The sequence below is a fragment of the Drosophila serrata genome, unplaced genomic scaffold (assembly GCF_035046125.1).
Source record: "Drosophila serrata isolate PLE 108 unplaced genomic scaffold, ASM3504612v1 contig_184, whole genome shotgun sequence".
Lineage (NCBI taxonomy): Eukaryota > Metazoa > Arthropoda > Insecta > Diptera > Drosophilidae > Drosophila > Drosophila serrata.
Genome location: NW_028257082.1, coordinates 6,807,317 through 6,827,290, shown reverse-complemented (window position 1 = coordinate 6,827,290; position 19,974 = coordinate 6,807,317). Strand labels below are relative to the sequence as shown.

At 45.4% G+C, this 19,974-nt stretch overlaps 7 protein-coding genes across 8 annotated transcripts; 3 read left to right on the top strand and 4 right to left on the bottom strand.

The window, feature by feature from the left end:
- Positions 1-18: 18 nt before the first annotated feature.
- muskelin (muskelin 1) lies at positions 19-3,668 on the bottom strand. Its single transcript, XM_020961635.2, has 10 exons — positions 3,195-3,668; positions 2,884-3,096; positions 2,481-2,823; positions 2,284-2,422; positions 1,627-2,228; positions 1,355-1,573; positions 975-1,294; positions 765-921; positions 571-703; positions 19-512 (listed from the first exon to the last, which is right to left on the bottom strand). Exons 1-10 carry the CDS (start codon positions 3,395-3,397, stop codon positions 271-273), a joined length of 2,571 nt encoding a protein of 856 aa, XP_020817294.1. The 5' UTR covers positions 3,398-3,668; the 3' UTR covers positions 19-270.
- A 145-nt stretch (positions 3,669-3,813) lies between these two features.
- Positions 3,814-4,552, top strand: LOC147644395 (uncharacterized). The gene is made up of 3 exons (XM_086828577.1): positions 3,814-3,972; positions 4,018-4,203; positions 4,264-4,552. The coding sequence occupies exons 1-3, from the start codon at positions 3,934-3,936 to the stop codon at positions 4,465-4,467; spliced, it is 429 nt and encodes a 142-aa protein (XP_086684703.1). The 5' UTR covers positions 3,814-3,933; the 3' UTR covers positions 4,468-4,552.
- Positions 4,553-4,591: 39 nt separating this feature from the next.
- spt4 (Transcription elongation factor subunit spt4) lies at positions 4,592-5,319 on the top strand. Its single transcript, XM_020950553.2, has 3 exons — positions 4,592-4,826; positions 4,883-5,045; positions 5,108-5,319. The coding sequence occupies exons 1-3, from the start codon at positions 4,758-4,760 to the stop codon at positions 5,224-5,226; spliced, it is 351 nt and encodes a 116-aa protein (XP_020806212.1). The 5' UTR covers positions 4,592-4,757; the 3' UTR covers positions 5,227-5,319.
- On the bottom strand, positions 5,241-6,732 carry Mvk (Mevalonate kinase). The gene has a single exon (XM_020950542.2). It carries the CDS (start codon positions 6,509-6,511, stop codon positions 5,339-5,341), a length of 1,173 nt encoding a protein of 390 aa, XP_020806201.1. The 5' UTR covers positions 6,512-6,732; the 3' UTR covers positions 5,241-5,338.
- Positions 6,733-6,738: 6 nt separating this feature from the next.
- LOC110182510 (bolA-like protein 2) lies at positions 6,739-7,147 on the bottom strand. Its single transcript, XM_020950561.2, has one exon. It carries the CDS (start codon positions 7,145-7,147, stop codon positions 6,881-6,883), a length of 267 nt encoding a protein of 88 aa, XP_020806220.1. The 3' UTR covers positions 6,739-6,880.
- A 108-nt stretch (positions 7,148-7,255) lies between these two features.
- On the top strand, positions 7,256-11,347 carry Iswi (nucleosome-remodeling ATPase imitation SWI). Its single transcript, XM_020950511.2, has 6 exons — positions 7,256-7,671; positions 7,735-7,952; positions 8,014-8,271; positions 8,333-10,448; positions 10,510-10,670; positions 10,733-11,347. The coding sequence occupies exons 1-6, from the start codon at positions 7,624-7,626 to the stop codon at positions 11,016-11,018; spliced, it is 3,087 nt and encodes a 1,028-aa protein (XP_020806170.1). The 5' UTR covers positions 7,256-7,623; the 3' UTR covers positions 11,019-11,347.
- Positions 11,348-11,458: 111 nt separating this feature from the next.
- Positions 11,459-19,829, bottom strand: LOC110182476 (proton-coupled amino acid transporter-like protein acs). 2 transcript variants are annotated; one of them, XM_020950531.2, is made up of 5 exons: positions 19,115-19,829; positions 14,370-14,491; positions 14,044-14,278; positions 12,832-12,953; positions 11,459-12,766 (listed from the first exon to the last, which is right to left on the bottom strand). In XM_020950531.2, exons 2-5 carry the CDS (start codon positions 14,489-14,491, stop codon positions 11,806-11,808), a joined length of 1,440 nt encoding a protein of 479 aa, XP_020806190.1. In that variant the 5' UTR covers positions 19,115-19,829; the 3' UTR covers positions 11,459-11,805. The 2 variants fall into 2 exon arrangements, with proteins under 2 accessions (XP_020806190.1, XP_020806184.1); XM_020950525.2 differs by lacking the exon at positions 19,115-19,829 and adding an exon at positions 15,972-16,074.
- Positions 19,830-19,974: the final 145 nt, after the last annotated feature.

The following is a 19,974-nucleotide window of genomic DNA, read 5'->3' as shown; positions in this document are numbered from 1 at the left end:
TTGAAGCGAGTACTCGTATTTGGACGTTACAAAACTCTTTATTATTTACTTTCAAACTTATGCTTTAAACAAAACGTTTCACACTCCCTGCCCTCGTTCAGTACAAATTAACTATCACAATGAAATCATATTTCTGTCATGCTTTGCATTGGCGGCCATAGAACCTAATAAGTGGCAAACAAGCGAACGAAACTATCTCCTTCCCATACATTAGATTACCTAACTAAAAACAAGGGGACACATGGGTTTTGGCACTTGGGCTTCGCTTGTTTATATGACTACAAAGTCGCTGAGGTTACGTTCCGGCTGGACCATGGTCGGTGGCATCAGTTGCACCAGCTTATTGAATAGGAAAGCTCGCCTATTTTTCACCTCCGGGGTGCACTCTGTGCGCGCTCGTTTGGTGCATGACGACGAGGAGCTGGGACTAGATGCCGTTTCGGAAATTCCCGACGAGGCCAAACTTTCGTTTGATTCCAGTGAAATATTCTCGGGAATACCTGCTACTTCATCTACAAATCAAAGGAGGTTATCAAGGCTCTAGACAACTAATTCACAGGACCAGCAAACCTTTCATCTTAGCTGAGACATCGGCATCCGTTTCGAGTTCTTCAGCATGTTCATCGCACAGGGCTGGGGTGGTGCACTCCCTTTCCAGGCTGTTGTCATGGCTTTTGAAGAGCAAGGAAGCTAGTTTGTGAAACTGAAAATCGGAATAGAAGTGATCAGAACACAGCTTGTGGTTAGAGCTAGGAGAAACCTACATTATTCAATTGCTCAGCATCGCTGTGATCGATAACAGCGGCTATGTGATGACGCAGATATTGCATTGCCTTAAGGGGATCCTGCCGCGTCATCTCCTCGTAGCGCAGCTTACGCACCAGAAATCGGCAATGCTTCAGGATCTCTTCCCGTTTGGGTCTGCAAATAATCAAAATTAAATTAAAGTTAAAAGTTCCCTTCTAGTGACTTACTTTTCCAAACGCAACACCCAGAAGTCATCCAATCGTAGCTGTTGCTGCTGGCAAATTCCGGGATTGCCACCAAACAGGTAATGAGTATTAGCCAGGTCATCGTACACCAACTGATGGGCAAAGCGTGGGCAGGGCTCCAAGGCACCTTCACCCTTGCTGGCCCCCAAAATGTTCATTCTACTAATAGAGTTGGCATCCTGACCACTGTGGCGACAATAGTATATTCTCGACCATTTGTGGGTGCGCAGGGAGTAGACCCAAAAGGCATTGGAGGCGTCTATATGCGGTATATCCCGACGATCCTTAACCTTACTCAGACTCTGAAAATACACACTAAATATGTGACGAATGGATTACGTTTAGCTCGAGTTAAAGCTCACGGAAAATATATAAATCTCGTCGCGTTCACAGTCGATGGTGGCCCGTAGTGTGTACCCCGAGGAGGGCTCAAATTTGGCCTCGTTGCCAGCGGTGGTTCCATGATTGGGGTGCTCCTTGTTGAGTATAGATATGGCCTGGGTGTCCACGTCATAGCTAAGGAACTCGTCCAGATCCTCCTTGCCTCTTTGGCCACCATAAATGTAAAGTTTTCGATGTTTCTGATATGAAATTGAAATAAGTAAAGGTATCTAAGGGTATCCTTGATACCTACATTGTGAAATACCATGCAATGGGTGATCCGGGATTTAATGGACATTACATCGGCCAGCGAGGCACTGGCATGGTGACAATCTACCAGAATCTGCGACCAGGTATTCGTTGCTATGTGATAGGAGAACAGGCCGGAATACTCGGGCTCTATCGCTCCCGTGGCGTTGACACTGCGGGGCGTCAGTATTTTGCCACCGAATACATATATGGTGCGCTTATCGGCATCTATGCACATCTGGTGATCGTAAACCAACTGCGGACCACCCACTTGGCTGGTGTCGTCGCATATTTGCATCCAATTGCGAGCTCTGGTGTCGTACAGATAAAAGTCGCTCTTGATGTAGTCCGCGGTTCGGATCGAGTTGTCCAGATAGCGACCCAACATAAAGACGTTTTCGCTGATGGGATCAAAGACCATTTTGTGGCACGATCGGGGTGTGGGTCCATTGCCCAGCTCAGATCGCTCGCACACCAAAGACCAGTCATCATCATCGATGTTGTACACCCAAAGGTCACTGAGATCCTGATAGCCATCCCAGCCCCCGTACAGATATATCAGGCGCTTCTTGGCATCGACCACCAGTTGATGACCTCCGCGATTACCTGAAAGAGCTTGGACTTAGTCGGAGATTGATCATTTGATTCGAAGATTACCCACCAGGCTTGATCTCGCTTTCGGTGTGCTTTATATGCCAGCTATGCTTGTAGTCCTGCTTGTGCAGATACTCATCCATGAGGCCCTCATCAATGCACTCGGCTATGAAGCGCTCCGCCTTCTCGAAGTCTCCCTGCAACACCTGGAAGCGGAATATAGGAAGCTTAAGATCCATCTATGTGACGAAAGCTACTAATTACCAGACACTTGTGCAGTTCACTTATCAGTGGGTGCTCCAGCTGCACATTTGTCTGCTCCTGGAGCGCCCCGAAGGCACTCATGTAACCCTGCTGACGGAAATGCTTTAGGCAGAGCTTAATAATCTCCACCTCCCGCAGCGTATTGTAGCTCTTCATGCGCGCGCTGGTGTACATGGGATCGTCCTGGCCGTGCAGCTCGACGTACCAAATACTGAAGTTGAACGACGGGCCCCAGGAGAGCAGGGGCACGATCTTGAGGTACAGAATTGGCAGGTTCTCGGCGCCGTCTTCGGTGAGGTAGCGCAGATTGAATACTTCGGGTACGTTGTCGTTCTTGAGGCCACTGCGGAAGAGTGCTCTTAAATGGATTGCCCTCGTTTCCAAGGCAAGCAACGCCACTTACCCTTCGAGCAGCAAGACCATATGCTCGTCCTCCAAGCCGCCGTATACGCGAAACTTCTTGATGTTGCAGACGTGCGACTTCTCGAACTTGCCAAACTTGATTTTCTTCACAATGGCGGGCCGGCGCAGCTTTAGAGTGAGGAACTGCGGCGGGCTGTTGGTGTAGGCGGACCAGCGGGACGTCTGATCATTTGGGCAGTCCACGAGAACGTTTCTGTGCGGAAATATACATATTATGATTATTTTTAAATGTGCGCAGTTGACAATTACGAAATCCGTGAAAATTTGGGCGCGCTTTCCCATATAACTTACTCGGGCAGATAATTCGGCGAGTAGCTGGAGTAACGGTAGATCTCAAAGTTCAGGCGCTCAGAGAGGGAGAATGGCTTCTGGGCACTCCCGCTTTGGGTGTTGGTATTCGTCCCAGACGCAGCATTCAGAGCTCCAAACGAGGAAAGCGCCACCGAGCCGTGGGAGCTGTTATCTGTGGGGCTGGACGTGGAAGAGGATGACATGGCTGCTGGGGGCGGCTGACTGTATATTCCAACGATCCTTCGGATTAACGGGGTGCAAATACTGCCGGCCAAAGAGCACTAATTGCTGTTGTTATTTCTCCTCCTTTGCGGTCTTCTTGTCTGCTTCCACACCCACAACAACACAAACGCAGCTGATGGAAGCGATAAATGCTTATCGGCAATCGATAATTTGCTTTTCAAACTAGCCATCCGTTAAATTGCGTCTGTTAATAAATAGAGTTATTAAAAGCTAGTTAGTGATTCTTGTTTCCGACAATTGCAAAATCTTTTCATTTGCTCCAAAAATGGGAAAGTGGAAGTATCTTGCTGTCTTGGGCACTTTTTTGTGCGGGGCCTTTACCATTGTAAGTTACTTGAAGCTTATTTTCGTTAATTTGTAATCATCCTTTCCGCAGACGGGTTCCACGGCTTCATTTTATAAAATCAGGAAAATAGAGTGCGTGTCAAATTCGGAACTCGTTGAGAACGTCTCATGTGTTGTTAAACCGATCAGCTGGACGAGATCGGTGTTGAACATGGAGGGCAATTTGAAGGATAACATCACTGAAGTTAAAGTAAGTAAGATTCGTTGGATTTGTTCCATATCTGTGTTCTCTTAGGATTTACAGGGGATAGTGGAAATCTTCTACAAGGATTCTTCTAATTTGTTTAAACCCTTTGGAGTCAAACTCAACTTTAATATTTGCAAAATCCTGGCAAGGACAAAACAGCGACATTTCCTGGAAGAATATGCTGTGCATCACCTAAGGACCCTTACAAATGTCAACCATAGCTGCCCAATATCGGTGAGGTCCCATTAAAGCCACCACGACTTTAAATAAGGCAAACATATGTATTTTTTTCAGGGTCATATTTATGCTCGGAACTTCTACTTTGATGAGTTGACGTTGCCTCCAATTCCACTGCAGGACTATAAAGTATCCTTTAACTTTTCATATTCCAAACCAGCTAGACATATTGGTTTGATATTGGTCTTTTTTGAAGTATTCGAGGATTATTATAAAAACAAAAGACCCAAGTCTCGACCAAGACCACAAATTTTAAACTGACATGTATTTATTTATATAGTTGTTGTCTCTGCTGTATTACTTCTTATTATTAAACTGACTATAAACGTTAAAAGAAATTTCAAAATCTCATTAGATTCGTGAATTGTTTTTTGAAATTTTTGTCAGTAGAAATATTTATCGATATTAATTCTATCGTTTAGAGGTTTGCGATTGAGATTTTTGTATGATGTGTTGTTTTGGTCACACTGCGCTTCCGTTTTGTGTTTGTGGCTTGCATTTTGTATTTTTGCATCTTAAAAGTGAATCTCCGGGAGTAAATACAATTAACTATGTCCTTTGATGCGATACCCAAGGACCTTAGGGGTCTGCGCGCCTGCCTCGTCTGCTCACTCATAAAAGTAGGTTATGATGTACCGGTGATCCGGCAGTTTTTAATCTAGTTCGTTCCATACAGAGTTTCGATCAATTTGAGACTGATGGCTGCGAAAACTGCGAGGAGTTCCTGCGTATGAAGAACAACAAGGACAATGTATACGATCATACAAGCAACAATTTCGACGGCCTCATTGCCCTGACAACACCCACTGATTCCTGGGTGGCCAAGTGGCAGCGGATTGGTAATGCCCTCACGCATGAAATTCTCATTTCATTTATTGATGTAAAATCTGATATTTCACAGGCCGCTTCAACCGAGGAATATACGCCATTTCCGTATCTGGAACGCTGCCTCAATCGACGCTGCGAGATATGAAAAACCGTGGAATCGTCTACAAAACTCGCGACAGGAGCCAGCGCTAAACAAAAACTATCGATTGCCGTACAAAATACATGTGTAAATCTTTATTTTTAAGTTATAACAAAACCACAAATACATACAATAGCAATACAAAAGGGTAGAGGAGAAAGTGCATCAGTCATCCAGCGAACTAACGCGCAATCCCACGCCGCCGGCCGTCGTAACATGCACCCCAAAGCCCGCCGACTCTAGCTCCTCCTTGAGCTTCCAGTACACCTCGTTCTGCTCGTAGTTCTCTGGCAGCAGGACAATTACATAGCCACCGGCTCCGGCGCCAGTGAGCTTCGAAAAGAATCCTCGCTTGAAGGCAATGGTGAAGATCTGCTCAAGCTTCGGGTGGGACACCCCGATGGCTTTAAGCAAGTCGTTGTTGATCTGGAACAGCCGCTCCAGCTTCTCGAACTTGGCGCTGTCGTCCTGCGCGTTGCCGAAGCTCTCGTAGAGTGGAACTGCAGCAGTCACCAGCTCCTCGCAGGCCTGCCAAATCGCCTCGATCAGCTGCGGGAAGCCTTCGGCGAGGTGACGCACCTTGGCCACTATATCCGCCGTGCTGCGGCTGACACGACTGTCTACCAGTAGGATACTCAGCGGTTTCTGGATTTTCAGCGACTGAAAGCCTTGGCCCTTGACGTACCGCAGCATTCCACCGTAGGTGCACACGGTGTTGTCCAGTCCAGAGGGATTGCCATGATTAACGCGCTCCGACTCGAATGCCCACGTGGAGATTAGCGCTTGGTTTTCGTCCTGCAGATAGCTCTCCCGATCGAAGTGGCCTGCCAAAATAAGGAACGTCGTGGCCAAAGCGGCGCCAAACGAAGCCGAGCTACCCAGGCCGGCGCCCACGTTCAATCCGCTGTCTACCTGCACCTGGAAACCGGTTTGAAGCGTCATCTGTGGATCGGTGGGGGAGGAGAGTACGGCGCCGGCAAGCAGGTAATAGATGGAGACGAAGGCCCGCTGGGTGTGTTGCTTGGGGTTGCTGCCCACCGATCGCTCCAGCTGCTGGGCTACCTCCGCGCGCACCGCCTCCAGTAGCTTTGCATTGCTGTCTGCTGGGTTTTTGCTGCGGAAGTCGGCCAGGAAGGCATTGAACTCCGCCAACTGGATCTCCAGAGTGCAGTTCAGTGCCTCCAACTGGAAGCTGGCCACCTGGCTGCCCGCCTGCTGACGGAATTTTAAGGTGGTGCCCAATCCAACGACGGCGGCGAGGGCCGGACGCTGGTACACCACCGCATGTTCACCATGGAGGATAACCTTGCCCGGAGAGTGGACCTGGAACTTGAGCATTGTTCTGTGTGTTTTCAGTTCTGTGCGCTTGCTGCTAGCTTTATCGTTCTATCAGCTATTTGAAATTGTAATGCGGAGTGCGCACAAAACCAGCGGTTCGCTTCGACCTCAAGTGCTTAAACTTTTATTGTTTTTTTTTATGTAACGTATGCATTTAACGGAGGATTTGCGTATATTATACAGTAACTTTAATGTAGCTCTAACGACTCCTGTGCTTTCCCTTTCACTTTCTTTGTTCGACTGTTTTCGGTTAGCGCTGGTTTTCGGTTTCGTCGTTCGATCACCACGACGCCAAAATCTCGACTACCAGCGAGCCACAACAGGTTACGACTTATTGTTGCATGTATTAGTGTTGTTGTGTGGTGCGTACTATTGCTGCTGCTCTTTCACTTTCTCCCACTCGTCGGGCGTGTAGGATTTTTGGGAAAATGCATGTATTTCTTTCAGTTCTTCGGCCAGCGTTGTGTTGACTAATCGGTGCTTCTGCAGCAGCGTCTTGCCGTTGAACGCCGCAGAGACGATGACCGCACTGAATTTGCCGCCGCAGCCGTCGGATTCGTCCACCACACTCACGTGCTGGGCGTCGAGTTGCGTTTTGAGCTTGTCCTCTAGGTATTTCGAGTTATATTTACTCATTTTGTATTATTTAAAAAGAAACAAGGCGACTGCGGAGGTAAAGTTACCAGGTTCTCTTTTGCGATTATCTAGAGCCGGTTGCCGTTTTACCGACACTGCAACCTGGTCACACTGCCAGTGCTGTCAGCCGGTATTTCATCGATTCATCGATAGTTAGTCTTTTGCCGCCACTGTTTCTTTCGTGCCGCAGCCAACTTCGCTTATTCATCGTACGCACATGCGATAGCACGCGCAGTTTTCCCACCATTCACTAACAAAACTCGATTGCAATTTACTATTTGTTTAAACAAAATTGGATTTGTTAGCTGCAATTTTCACGTTTTCATGTTGATTGAGGCGTGACTGACAATTTGGTGGAGCGATTTTCAGCGTAAATTGACGGTGGGAAGAGCGCAGCCCGTGACTTTTGCTGGTGAGGAATTGACGAAAAAAGTAAGTTCCACTTGAAAGACGAGACAGACGCCGGCATTGCAAAAATGTCCAAAGCAGATGCCGCCGCTGTGGAGGCCACCGAGGAGAACTCGGTAAGTAAAAGAAGACACTGTTTCGAATCGGTGCGCTAAATATGTCTCCGGCAATGCTTGCAGAATGAGACAACCTCGGATGCGGCCACCAGTTCGTCTGGCGAGAAAGAGGCCGAGTTCGACAACAAAATCGAGGCGGATCGCAGTCGACGCTTCGATTTCCTACTGAAGCAGACGGAGATTTTCACGCATTTCATGACCAACAGTGCCAAGAGCCCCACCAAGCCCAAGGGCAGGCCCAAGAAGATCAAGGAGGAGAAGAAGGATAAGGATGTGGCCGAGTAAGTTATTATCCGTTGCGATGGCCTTGTTCCTACTTATTTGTTTTTTTTTTCTGCACAGCCATCGTCACCGCAAAACGGAGCAGGAGGAGGATGAGGAGCTGCTGGCGGAGGACGCAGCGGCGACTAAGGAGCTTTTCCGCTTCGATGCCTCGCCCGCCTACATCAAGAGCGGTGAAATGCGTGACTATCAGATTCGCGGTCTCAACTGGATGATTTCGCTGTACGAAAATGGCATCAACGGAATTCTGGCCGACGAAATGGGTCTGGGAAAGACCCTACAGACCATCTCCCTGCTGGGTTATCTAAAGCACTTCAAGTGAGTTTTACAGAAAATTCCAAAAGAAAGTAGTTAAAATAGTGAAATATGTCTCCCGCAGAAACCAAGCTGGCCCGCATATCGTCATCGTGCCCAAGTCCACGCTGCAGAACTGGGTGAATGAGTTCAAGAAATGGTGTCCTTCCCTAAGAGCCGTTTGTCTGATCGGTGACCAGGACACTCGCAACACTTTTATACGCGACGTTCTCATGCCCGGCGAGTGGGATGTCTGCGTAACCTCCTATGAGATGTGCATTCGCGAGAAGTCTGTGTTCAAGAAGTTCAACTGGCGGTACTTGGTCATCGATGAGGCCCATCGTATCAAGAACGAGAAATCAAAGCTGTCGGAGATCCTGCGCGAGTTCAAGACGGCCAACCGACTTCTCATCACGGGTACTCCGCTGCAGAACAATCTCCACGAGCTATGGGCGCTCCTCAATTTCCTTCTGCCTGATGTATTCAACTCGTCGGAGGACTTTGACGAGTGGTTCAACACGAACACTTGCTTGGGCGACGATGCCCTGATAACGCGTTTGCATGCCGTGCTGAAGCCCTTCCTTCTGCGTCGTCTCAAGGCGGAGGTCGAGAAGCGTCTTAAGCCTAAGAAGGAAATGAAGATATTCGTGGGCCTGTCTAAGATGCAGCGCGACTGGTACACCAAGGTGCTGCTTAAGGACATCGACATTGTGAATGGCGCCGGCAAAGTCGAGAAGATGCGGCTGCAAAACATCCTCATGCAGCTACGAAAGTGCACAAACCATCCGTATCTATTTGATGGCGCCGAGCCGGGACCACCCTACACCACGGATACCCATTTGGTGTACAACTCCGGCAAGATGGCCATTCTGGACAAGCTGCTGCCCAAGCTACAGGAGCAGGGATCCCGAGTGCTGATCTTCTCGCAGATGACGCGCATGCTGGACATTCTTGAGGACTACTGTCACTGGCGTAACTACAACTACTGCCGTCTGGATGGTCAGACGCCGCACGAGGATCGTAACAGGCAGATCCAGGAGTACAACATGGACAACAGCACCAAGTTCATCTTCATGTTGTCCACTCGAGCTGGTGGTTTGGGTATTAACTTGGCCACCGCCGACGTTGTCATAATCTACGACTCGGACTGGAATCCCCAGATGGATCTGCAGGCTATGGATCGTGCTCATCGAATTGGTCAGAAGAAGCAGGTGCGCGTCTTCCGTTTGATTACCGAGAGTACAGTGGAGGAGAAGATCGTTGAGAGGGCTGAGGTGAAACTACGACTGGACAAGATGGTCATCCAGGGCGGCCGTTTGGTGGACAACCGCTCCAATCAACTGAACAAGGACGAGATGCTCAACATCATCCGCTTTGGAGCCAACCAAGTGTTTAGCTCCAAGGAAACAGACATCACTGATGAGGACATCGATGTTATTTTGGAGCGCGGAGAGGCTAAGACCGCCGAGCAGAAGGCGCAGCTGGATAGCCTTGGCGAGAGCTCGCTGCGCACTTTCACCATGGACACTAACGGTGAGGCTGGCACTTCGTCCGTCTACCAATTCGAAGGCGAGGATTGGCGTGAAAAGCAGAAACTAAATGCTTTGGGTAACTGGATTGAGCCGCCAAAGCGAGAGCGAAAAGCCAACTATGCCGTGGATGCCTACTTCCGGGAGGCTCTGCGAGTATCCGAACCCAAGGCGCCCAAGGCTCCTCGCCCGCCCAAGCAGCCCATTGTGCAGGACTTCCAGTTCTTCCCGCCACGTCTCTTCGAGCTGCTTGATCAGGAGATCTACTACTTCCGCAAGACAGTGGGCTACAAGGTGCCGAAGAACACAGAATTGGGCTCTGAGGCAACAAAGGTTCAGCGAGAGGAGCAGCGCAAGATCGATGAGGCGGAGCCGCTCACTGAGGAGGAGATCCAGGAGAAGGAGAACCTGCTCTCGCACGGCTTTACCGCCTGGACCAAGCGCGATTTCAATCAGTTTATCAAGGCCAACGAGAAATATGGCCGCGATGACATCGACAACATTGCCAAGGATGTGGAGGGCAAGACACCGGAGGAGGTTATCGAATATAATGCCGTGTTCTGGGAGCGTTGCACGGAGCTCCAGGATATTGAGCGAATCATGGGACAAATTGAGCGTGGAGAGGGCAAGATACAGCGACGTTTGTCCATTAAGAAGGCATTGGATCAGAAGGTAAGCTATTATTAAGGTTACTCCTCTACTCGTTACTTACTGGCCATTCGTTTACCTATAGATGTCGCGTTACCGAGCTCCTTTCCATCAGCTGCGTCTGCAATATGGCAATAATAAGGGTAAGAATTATACAGAAATTGAGGATCGCTTTTTGGTCTGCATGCTGCACAAGCTGGGCTTCGATAAGGAGAACGTGTACGAGGAGCTAAGAGCAGCTATAAGGTAAGGTTATGCCTGTGTTTTACCAATATATGTACGTAAATAATTCTCCTTGTTCCTTTCAGAGCTTCACCGCAATTCCGTTTCGACTGGTTCATCAAATCTCGAACAGCTTTGGAACTCCAACGTCGCTGCAATACGCTGATCACACTCATCGAACGTGAGAACATCGAGCTGGAGGAGAAGGAGCGTGCCGAGAAAAAGAAAAAGACGCCAAAGGGTAGTGTTTCCGCGGGCAGTGGAAGTGGCGGTTCCAATACTCCAGCACCCACGCCGCAGCCAAAGGCCAATCAAAAGCGGAAGAGCGAGGTGGTGGCCACCAGTTCCAACTCAAAGAAGAAGAAGAAGTAAAGGGGCACTGGGAATAAGAAAAGGGTATGCACTTGAGATTCGGCTCCACTCATAATTAGGCAGTTAAATAGTTAAGACAAGCGATTACTTAAACATATTTCACTCGACATAGATATGTATTTAGCTTTTAACTCACACCGGAAGCAATTTCTTCTTTTAGCGCCCTCTAAAAAATATCCCAAAATGCACATCTTTCATCACACAAAGAAACCACAAACCATATACAACCAGTTTTAATTGTATTGCGTGCCGCTGTATTCTATTCCAATAATTGTACTATTGTTTTTAAGTCCTTATCTATTATATTTATGTATGGCAACTCAAGAAAATGAAGTTTTGTTTCCTGCTATTAGAGGGGCATAAATAAGATCCAACTTTTGAGTCACAGTCCTTATAATCTAACTTGTCGGGGTATTCTCTGAGTAAGGAAAAACATCAGATTATCTTTTCGCATGTTTGTCTTTATAGTTTTTGAATTGCTGAGCGACTTAACATAATAACATTTATAAATTCTATAAATTGCAGTTTAGTTTGTGTTACAACAAAGGCACTTAACATTAATATCATCTTGTTCATGCAGTCAACGGCTCCGGTATGTGGTGCAACCGAAGCCGCCTGGCCATGTTCAACATGGCTGAAGGTCGGTTGGGTCTGATGGGGATATGGGCTTTGCCTGCTTTTTGAACTCTCAAACTCATACTCTTAATACGCTTCCATCGTGGAATGCTACCTGCATCTGGAGTAATACTACGCGTCTGTCTGGAAGGACGGATCAAGAAAGGATCCCTTAATCCTCGCCGCTGTACATATCGATGATCTCATTGATGCTGGCCACGGCGCCGGCAATCAGAGCCAGGATGGAGAACACACCCAGGAAGATGTTCTTGATCAGCTTCCACTTGCACCAGCCGAGGCGATCGGGCCACAGGTACACAGTCTCCACAAAGCTAGGCACAAAGATGCCCAGCAGCGAGAAGAACACGGCACCCACCAGACTAATGAATGGTTCCAGATTGGGAATGGCTGCAGCCACTCCGCCGCTGATGAGGATGATGCCAGTGCGCAGCAGAATTTGTGTAATGTTGTGCTTCTCAGGACTGAACTTGTGGCTAATCTTCCGCCAGAGGATCTCGTTGGGCACATAGAACTGCAGGCCAAAGGTGAATAGAATAGCTACGGCCATCAGCAATTTGGCTGTGTCTCCCAGCCAGGCGCCCTCCGGCAGGTTTAGTGTGATGCTGCCCCTTACTTGGTCACCGAATCGCACATAGCCGAAGAATCCGATGATGGCATAGAGCAGGACCACTGTGATCATAGCTGTATTGAGGACACCAGGGCATCCCAGGAAGTGCTGCGGTTTCTTCATTGAGTTCTCCACAGGCATAACAACGCCGATTCCCTCCATGGCAAAGATCACCGTGGCGAAGAAGAGCGGAATGTGTGCGGCCTTGGCAATCAGTGGCTTATCGGAGTAGACGAGCTCTTCATCGAACATGTAGTACAGGACAATGGCAAAGGTGACCACGATGAAGACGTTGGCCATCATCGAGAAGGGCACCAGCCACTTGAGGTTCCGCAGCTGTCCGATCAGCAGGCAGGGAATCACGGTTAGGGCAATGTAGATGCGCACATCCCAGTTGATGCCACAATCATAGTTGATCACGTCGTGGAAGGATGTGGCAATGAACACAATGTACACACAAGCCGCCGCATAGTACGTGGCCATCAAACCGACGTCTACGAATTGCCTGAAGAAAGTAGAAGAATAAGATTAGGATCCTTATTATCTTCTGAGAATTTTCTATGTGCTCACTTGGCAAAGTTGGAGTAGGGTCGCATGCCCTTTGGTCCGTACTCAAAGACCTTTTCCGCCGTCTCCGCGAAACCCAGTGCTGTCACCTTAGCATCCCGGCAGATGTTATGGGAAGTCTTCACCTGCAGGACAAGAGGGGTAGGAAAGCTTTACAACTTGTTTGTGGGTTTAATCTATTTTTTAGAAGGTCTTTGAATTCTCCAATAGGATTTTCCATATTCAAGTGAGTTATTTCTAATTCTTAAGTAGCTTTTACAATTTCCTTGAAATCTCCTTATTATGAAGTAGTATTTCCTGGTATAATTCTTAGAATTCTCAAGTAGTATTTACAAAATCCTGGAATTTTTTTTCAAATGCTCAAGTTGTTATTCCCTTTCTTCAAATTCTAAATTGAAAAGGGAACCCCAATATTATTTATTTTACCTTTAATTATTACCCTTCAAAGTTGTTAATTGAGGCTTCGCTATTGAGTAATAAATTATAAGTTTATCACTTTATCGCCAGGGCTGGGACGGGCTTCCCAACTATGTATTTTTGTGGCTACAATATTTCATGATACTCTCTTAATCGCTCCTTGGTAAATCTAATTGATTTCAGAGTGCTGAGCACTTGAGTAGGCGCTCGGGAAAAGTCCAAAATGACTGTCGAAATCTTATAACGTTATAAATCTGCTGATTTGAGTGGTTTATGGTGTTTGACTGCATTTATATATGACCGATGAAGATCGGTGAGTTGGCCATTTCTAAGAAATATTTAGTGTATTTATAAAACATTTTGGCACGCGGTTCCTGGTCAGATATCTGGACATTCAAGTGCGCCGTCTAACTTCCACGAAAACTACGACTTGGCTTGGATTTGGAGGATCGGAAATATGTGATCATAAATAAAGGCCATAAAACACTGGGTGATATCCCCTAACAATCGTGTATTGTATCTCCCTGCGATAAGGACTGGCGACTAACTATAGTTTCCAGACGCGTGCAATGACTGAACCGCCCGTTGCAGTGCTTATCTTGAGGCAAAGTCTTCAAATGGCGGCCATCGTTTCGGCACCTTGAACTACTTAACAGCCCCGCGGGGGAAACTACGTCAGTCGCAGCTTATGCGGCTCAACTGGTCTATTGGCCTGTCTGCCGGCCAAGCGTCGTAATTGCTTGAGTCAACAGCCGAAACCAGGTGCTAAAATCAATTTTTTTTGCCGGTTTCACTTACCAAAATATGTACACAATGGGTGCAGAGGAATCCTACGATCAGCGTCATGCACATGCCGAACACCAAACCGGCGTTGTGAAAGGCCATGGGCATGGCCAGGATTCCGGTGCCCAGAGAACTCTTGAGTAAATGCGCCAAGGCGCCGCCAGAACTGGCTCCATTGGGATCACGGTGCTCGAAGGGATTGTAGGGATCCTCTCCCAGGGAGAACTGGTTCTTCTCCGTCAAATTGGATCTAGCAAGGCGAAAGAAAAGCAGGTTTAAATTATAGACAAATATTTGGCAAAAAATGAAAAATCGGGATCCCAATCCTAAGATATACTCACTTCGAGTTAAAGTCATTCAGTGTGGCCACCGAGTTGTTGTACGAGGGCGGATTCTGGGTTGGCGGTGCCGTTGGGTGGGATGCCGCGTCCCCGTCCGGCTTGAAACCAGCGTTATCTGTCATCTAAAAGCATAAGTAGAAAAGGATCGATTGGTATTAGATGGCATTAACACATTTGATCGATCGGCCGCACACGAACGGCCTTTTATCAGGGGAGGAAGCACGAGATTCGCTTTCGTTGGGCCATTTAAGGCTTGGGTTAATCCGCTCGAGGGTTGCTAGGCACAAGCCGTTGGCGCTATCTTATCGATCGATATTGGAAATCGTTCAAGTATTTGGAGCTGCCTTCCTTGTTAGAGATTTCGCGGACTGGCCGGTCGATCCTTATCGGAAACTGCCCAGAACGTACCCAGGGGGTGGTGATTATTTGGTTTATTTGCGCATAAACAACAATCGGACTGCATTCATAAAATGGGTATTTATGGGGCCCCTAAACGTGCTTGTAATTCCTTTGGCTATAACCATATAACTGGGCCCTAAATCAGCGTCCATATAGGAGTCACGCCTGAGTCCCCAGTATCGAGTGGATTCATTGATGTCGGCTTCGAGTATAGTTTTTTCACTTCTACCAATCGGTCGTCTACTTAATCCTGCACTTTAGCCTTGTTATAGGGGTTTAGATTATCAGAGTTGCTAGCCATAAAGCTATATTTATTAGCCGCAAGTGTTCTATTAGCATTTATGAATTAATTATGGTGGCAGCGAAGGCCGGGAGAATTCTTTAGCTTGACTATATAACAATCATAAAGCAGCAGGTCACATGGTATATTTATCTGTTGGAAATTTCAAAGATTAAGCTAAATAATATCAATTTTTGATTAAGTTTACTGCAGATCTCCTTGGTAAGAGTGAATCAGGTTGTATAAAAAACCTCCTGTACTTGTCTTCTGAGAAAGGATCTGCAGAAACAGGCTCAATATAGTCGAGTATCCGTGGACTATTTTCCTAGAAACCGGAAAAACATTCTGATATCACAATAAAGGTCTCAAAACTTTTGTGATGGTTTGAATATATAAGTGTTCCGATACATAGCCATCTTTCATCATGTCCGGTTTTTTATAAATTTAAAATCACTTTAAAAAGGATATTAAAACCTTTACCATATTAATGATTCTTAGTGACCTAAAAAGTATAAACATATTTCTCAAAATGTTTCTATAGATTTTCTCATTAAAAAATCCATTAATGGCATTTTTATCTTTCCATTCAAAGCACCCTGAACATCGATCGATCATAAGGACTTAATAGCAATGGAAAGTTTTAGAAATTGTCCCAGAAAGTATTTGCTTTCTCCTGCACTTTCTTCTCAGTCATAAAATGGTAAAAATAATACCCAAAGTGACGGCCTCATTTAAGTGTAACTGTAACTGATTCATGTAACACCAGATGTGCGGAAATTTTTACGAACTAATTATAATAAATATATATAATTAAACAACTGGTTAATGCGTTGTTAGCTTAGCAACTTGAAATTCCTTATTTTAATTAGAGAACGCGGCAGAGAAGAACTTTAGAGAACATTTCCGTAAAGGGGGAAACTTACTTCTTCAACTAGGCTAACACGAACGGAAAATTAAACGAGCTAAAAGGATCAGGACCGAACGCGCCCTCTGGCCAAAAGCAACTAACTGATCAATAGGAAATAAAGAACCTACACTTGGGGCTTTTAGGGGCAGCGGCGCCGAAAAGTGTCGGAAAACATTGAAATAATAATGTCCAAAAATGATAACGACTTAAAGCAAGACAGGCAACAATAATCAATAAACAACAAATACACGAAGCACGCCACATTCACAGCTAATAATAATAAAATACTCAAAGCTACCTTTAAAATCAATTATAAATGGTTCCCCGATAACCGCCTTATCGCCATCGAACCGAGCCCGAGGAGGACCCGAACCCATCCGATCCGTATAGACTAGAATTCGCTTAAATGATTTACTAACCCAAAGAAAAACTGAAGCTACAAAAGTACCCATCAATGAGATAAGAATATATATCATAATTAGGTGATTACTTTCATTGAGAACTTTAAAGTTAGAGGGAAAATTACGATTCGGGGAATTCGATTTACTAAATAACAAGAATAATGACCGGTAATCGAGCTGAAGCGTGTTATAATTCTTAATATTATCATGTAGTTTGATAAGATTAGCGGTCAGCCCTGCACACACTTGGCTAACGTCTTACATAAAGACATTAAATCGTAACTGGACGACATTGAATTCCCAGTATATCCTATGATCGTACATTATTTTGTGTTTACCCAAATTGATTGCCTTTTATGAGGTTGGGCTCAACAAATCGATAAATCGAATCGCCAAGTCTTTATGATCGACTTCTAATTGGGTTTCTAGTTACTGGGGGTTCTATACGACATCACGCGCCCCATGCGATACTGATTCATATCGGAAACGGTCATATTTGGACATTGATTAGTCTGAAAGTTGGGACTTATTAGTTTTATGGCCAATTACATTAATTAACTTTGCCATTTGATCTATAATTTAATTAGGGTTTGTGTTAAGTGCGTCACGAGAGGGTACAGATTTTATGATCATGCTAATCGGTTATTGACTTATTGACAGTTTATAAATTAAGCCTTCGGGGCCTGGCACAGCAACTGATTTTTGGGATTTGGGGGAAATTCTCCTAATGAGCGAAACGGAATACGAAAGATTCCAATGCGAATGTTTGCCCAACGAATTATATACCACTTTATAAAATCTTAATTGTGAACATCAAACGATTGGATGTGATGTGGGGTGTGGTGTGGTGTCTGCGTAAGATATTGACCTGGTTTTTAATGGAGGATTTTCGACAGCTATTGCCATATGTTAAAGATTTACCTTGCGGATTCTGAAGCATATAATAACATGGCTTTACAGCGTGCAATCTTTATCTGTCTTATCGAAACCATATACTTCGATATTGAGTGCCTGTTTTATTTTATACCCTGACCTGCTTCCAAAAGCCTCGATCCCCGACAACGACCTTCCCGGCTATTGCATAAAAATAAAACTTTCGAAATTGATATTTTTGCAATTTCAGGAATTTCTCCACAATTCGCACAAGTGGAGAGCTGCTTCCCTTGCCAATTCTCGAGCACCTGGATGGGGCTTAAGTACCTCTTAATTGGTGGCTTGGCGGTTTTTTTGAATGGAATCTCGAGTAGGATCTCTTTTGGGTCAATGCATTCCATTAAAGCCGAAACAGCTTTTGGCTCTGACTTTTTGTCATTACCAGTTTTTCTGTTTTGTTTTGCTTTCTTTGTTTTATTTTGTGTTGCTTTTGTTTTGCTTGTGTGTTCGCTTCACGTGCCGCGAGAAGAGGCGAAAAGAAAACCCGTTGACCGCCCCGACTTGTCAATATGGCAATCCATCAAAGTCCACATGGAGAAAATCTTATAATTGAACCTTTAAATATATAAATATTTTCCTAAAATAGTTATTTAAGTCATTGTTATTTATTAATCATTATTTGGTTATAGAATTCATGGGAAAAATAACTATGTTACTTTCAAGATATATAGGTTATTTTAATGTTATCCGAATTGAATTGAATGAATTTTTGGCTTATTTATGTTATTTGAAAATTCTTTGATTTACCCAAAAAATTATTTAAAAGGTTGATTTATTTCTTGTTTTATTATAATTTTAGTCTAATGGGATGTGGTACACAAATATATATCTTTAGCATTCAAAAGCTACAATAATTAAGAAACCAATTCTTCTAGTAATCACAAGGAAGGATATTCGTGAAGATTTGCTAAAATGACCCAAGGTATGCTCTTTCAGAATGGTGTAAGTCATTGGAGTTTCAGCTTAAACAAGCTCTTCTTACTTTGTATCTTAATATTAACTTTAATTTAATAGTTCACACATGAAATTAGTTTATAAAAATTGACAAGAAATCGATACATTTTTCCTCCGTGCATGGGGGAACTGTGGGTTGGGAAGGGAGCTCGTTTAGTGTCAGGCGATCGGTGCGAGAGTCAGCCTTTTCGCTTTTCGCGACCTTATCGGCGGACACACACACTTTCGATATGCAAAACGGATGAGCCTGCCGTGCGGCATAATTGATCAGACAGCTTGACAGCTTCAAAGTCGAAGTATTGAGCTTGCAGTTATCTCATTTATTTTCGGGTAATAACCATATCAGCAATGATGTGATAATGCCCCCTACCTTGCCAACTTTGAATGACAGCCGACAACAGGCGGGGCATTCATTTTATTCTTCGAGAATGTGAACTAAACGCCAGGTTTATTGCACCTGAAAGTTGTAGTTGTTAAGCGACCGCAAGGGAGCTGTCAAGATAAAACTGAGTCAATAATCTTTTATGGCATCCTATTCGGGGCTTATCGTGGCAACAAAATTGTGGGAGCAATGATTTCTTCCCCAATCTGTTGCTGCTGCTTCTTCCGCGGATGATGACTGGCTAATTGGAGACGGGGTTCCGAAGATTTCCCAGCTGATAAGGCTTATTTTTTATTAAAAAAATGAAATGAAATACTTGGGCTAATTTTCAGAGTGTCACATGCATCTGATAATTGCCTGATAACTCACTTGATGTGCGGGAATTAATTATAAATAATTAGGGAACTTATAAAATAGGCAAATGATAAACACAAAACATAAAAAGAGCAGTATAAACAAACAAATAATTGCTCAGGTCTCAATAATTACCTTTTGACCGAATTGATGTGTATGTGGAAATTATAGAGAAATTATAGTAATTGCTTGATTTAATTTAGTCGCAATCGCTTGTCCTCGACATTGACTGATTTTTCACACAAACGCGTTAATGGTCCAGCGATATGCTCGATGGGGCGATTATAAAGGCCAGAATTTGCAGAAGCAATCAGTGGAGACAAATACGCTTTGAACACTATTTAAGCCTCTTTGGCCATTTTCTGTTTGATTATTTATTTAATATATTAATTAGTTCACACCTGCGATATAGTGACGTTGCGATGTTGCAAGGATTTTTGGATTTTCGCGCGCGCGGCTTTAAGGGTTTGTTAATTCGGTTGTGTCGCCGCTGGCGATTTGTTGTTAACTGCCGGACGATCGCTTAGTGACTGATATTAAGCCAATGTTTGTGCTTGAATTTGTTGCTGCGACGGCGTCGCCGGAGCGGCTATAAACCCGGCCATGCACACAGATATAATGTATTCGCACTCCCCGCTCCGAACCTGGAGGCGGGACTCGGAGACGAAGTCGGTTCGGGCAATTAGCGCAATGGACAATAAACGTTACCGTGACGCAGGTGGGGCGAAGTCGGCCTCTCTCTCTCTCTCGCTCCCTCTCTCGTTGGCCAGGTGAACATAAACATATAGATGCCATCGGTAGTAGGTGCTTTCTACAGATCACACTCAGCTTTGGGCATTCGGCGGCCAGACAAGTCTGCCTTCGTCTCATTACTCATACGCAGTGTGGGCACGGGAGTGGGAGAAGGATGAGGATAACCGGGTGCCCGGGTGCTGTGCTGATAGGGAATTCTATTATCTTATAGCTGGGAAATGATGTTACCACCTTGTAAAGTC

What these genes read in the sequence shown, in the direction of transcription:
- LOC110182476 (XM_020950531.2), bottom strand. Translation starts at nt 14,491, where the DNA reads ATGACAGATAACGCTGGTTTCAAGCCGGACGGGGACGCGGCATCCCAC. An exon ending in CCCATTGTGTACATATTTTG is followed by an intron (nt 12,954 to 14,043) that starts GTAAGTGAAACC and finishes CTTGTCCTGCAG; the next exon opens with GTGAAGACTTCCCATAACAT. An exon ending in CCCTACTCCAACTTTGCCAA is followed by an intron (nt 12,767 to 12,831) that starts GTGAGCACATAG and finishes TACTTTCTTCAG; the next exon opens with GCAATTCGTAGACGTCGGTT.
- LOC147644395 (XM_086828577.1), top strand. Translation starts at nt 3,934, where the DNA reads ATGGAGGGCAATTTGAAGGATAACATCACTGAAGTTAAA. An exon ending in ATAACATCACTGAAGTTAAA is followed by an intron (nt 3,973 to 4,017) that starts GTAAGTAAGATT and finishes GTGTTCTCTTAG; the next exon opens with GATTTACAGGGGATAGTGGA. An exon ending in ACCATAGCTGCCCAATATCG is followed by an intron (nt 4,204 to 4,263) that starts GTGAGGTCCCAT and finishes TATTTTTTTCAG; the next exon opens with GGTCATATTTATGCTCGGAA.
- muskelin (XM_020961635.2), bottom strand. Translation starts at nt 3,397, where the DNA reads ATGTCATCCTCTTCCACGTCCAGCCCCACAGATAACAGCTCCCACGGC. An exon ending in TCGCCGAATTATCTGCCCGA is followed by an intron (nt 3,097 to 3,194) that starts GTAAGTTATATG and finishes ATTTCCGCACAG; the next exon opens with AAACGTTCTCGTGGACTGCC. An exon ending in ACGAGATTTATATATTTTCC is followed by an intron (nt 1,295 to 1,354) that starts GTGAGCTTTAAC and finishes GTGTATTTTCAG; the next exon opens with AGTCTGAGTAAGGTTAAGGA.
- Mvk (XM_020950542.2), bottom strand. Translation starts at nt 6,511, where the DNA reads ATGCTCAAGTTCCAGGTCCACTCTCCGGGCAAGGTTATCCTCCATGGT.
- Iswi (XM_020950511.2), top strand. Translation starts at nt 7,624, where the DNA reads ATGTCCAAAGCAGATGCCGCCGCTGTGGAGGCCACCGAGGAGAACTCG. An exon ending in AGAAGGCATTGGATCAGAAG is followed by an intron (nt 10,449 to 10,509) that starts GTAAGCTATTAT and finishes GTTTACCTATAG; the next exon opens with ATGTCGCGTTACCGAGCTCC. An exon ending in GAGCTAAGAGCAGCTATAAG is followed by an intron (nt 10,671 to 10,732) that starts GTAAGGTTATGC and finishes TGTTCCTTTCAG; the next exon opens with AGCTTCACCGCAATTCCGTT.
- spt4 (XM_020950553.2), top strand. Translation starts at nt 4,758, where the DNA reads ATGTCCTTTGATGCGATACCCAAGGACCTTAGGGGTCTGCGCGCCTGC. An exon ending in TCGTCTGCTCACTCATAAAA is followed by an intron (nt 4,827 to 4,882) that starts GTAGGTTATGAT and finishes CGTTCCATACAG; the next exon opens with AGTTTCGATCAATTTGAGAC. An exon ending in GGCCAAGTGGCAGCGGATTG is followed by an intron (nt 5,046 to 5,107) that starts GTAATGCCCTCA and finishes GATATTTCACAG; the next exon opens with GCCGCTTCAACCGAGGAATA.
- LOC110182510 (XM_020950561.2), bottom strand. Translation starts at nt 7,147, where the DNA reads ATGAGTAAATATAACTCGAAATACCTAGAGGACAAGCTCAAAACGCAA.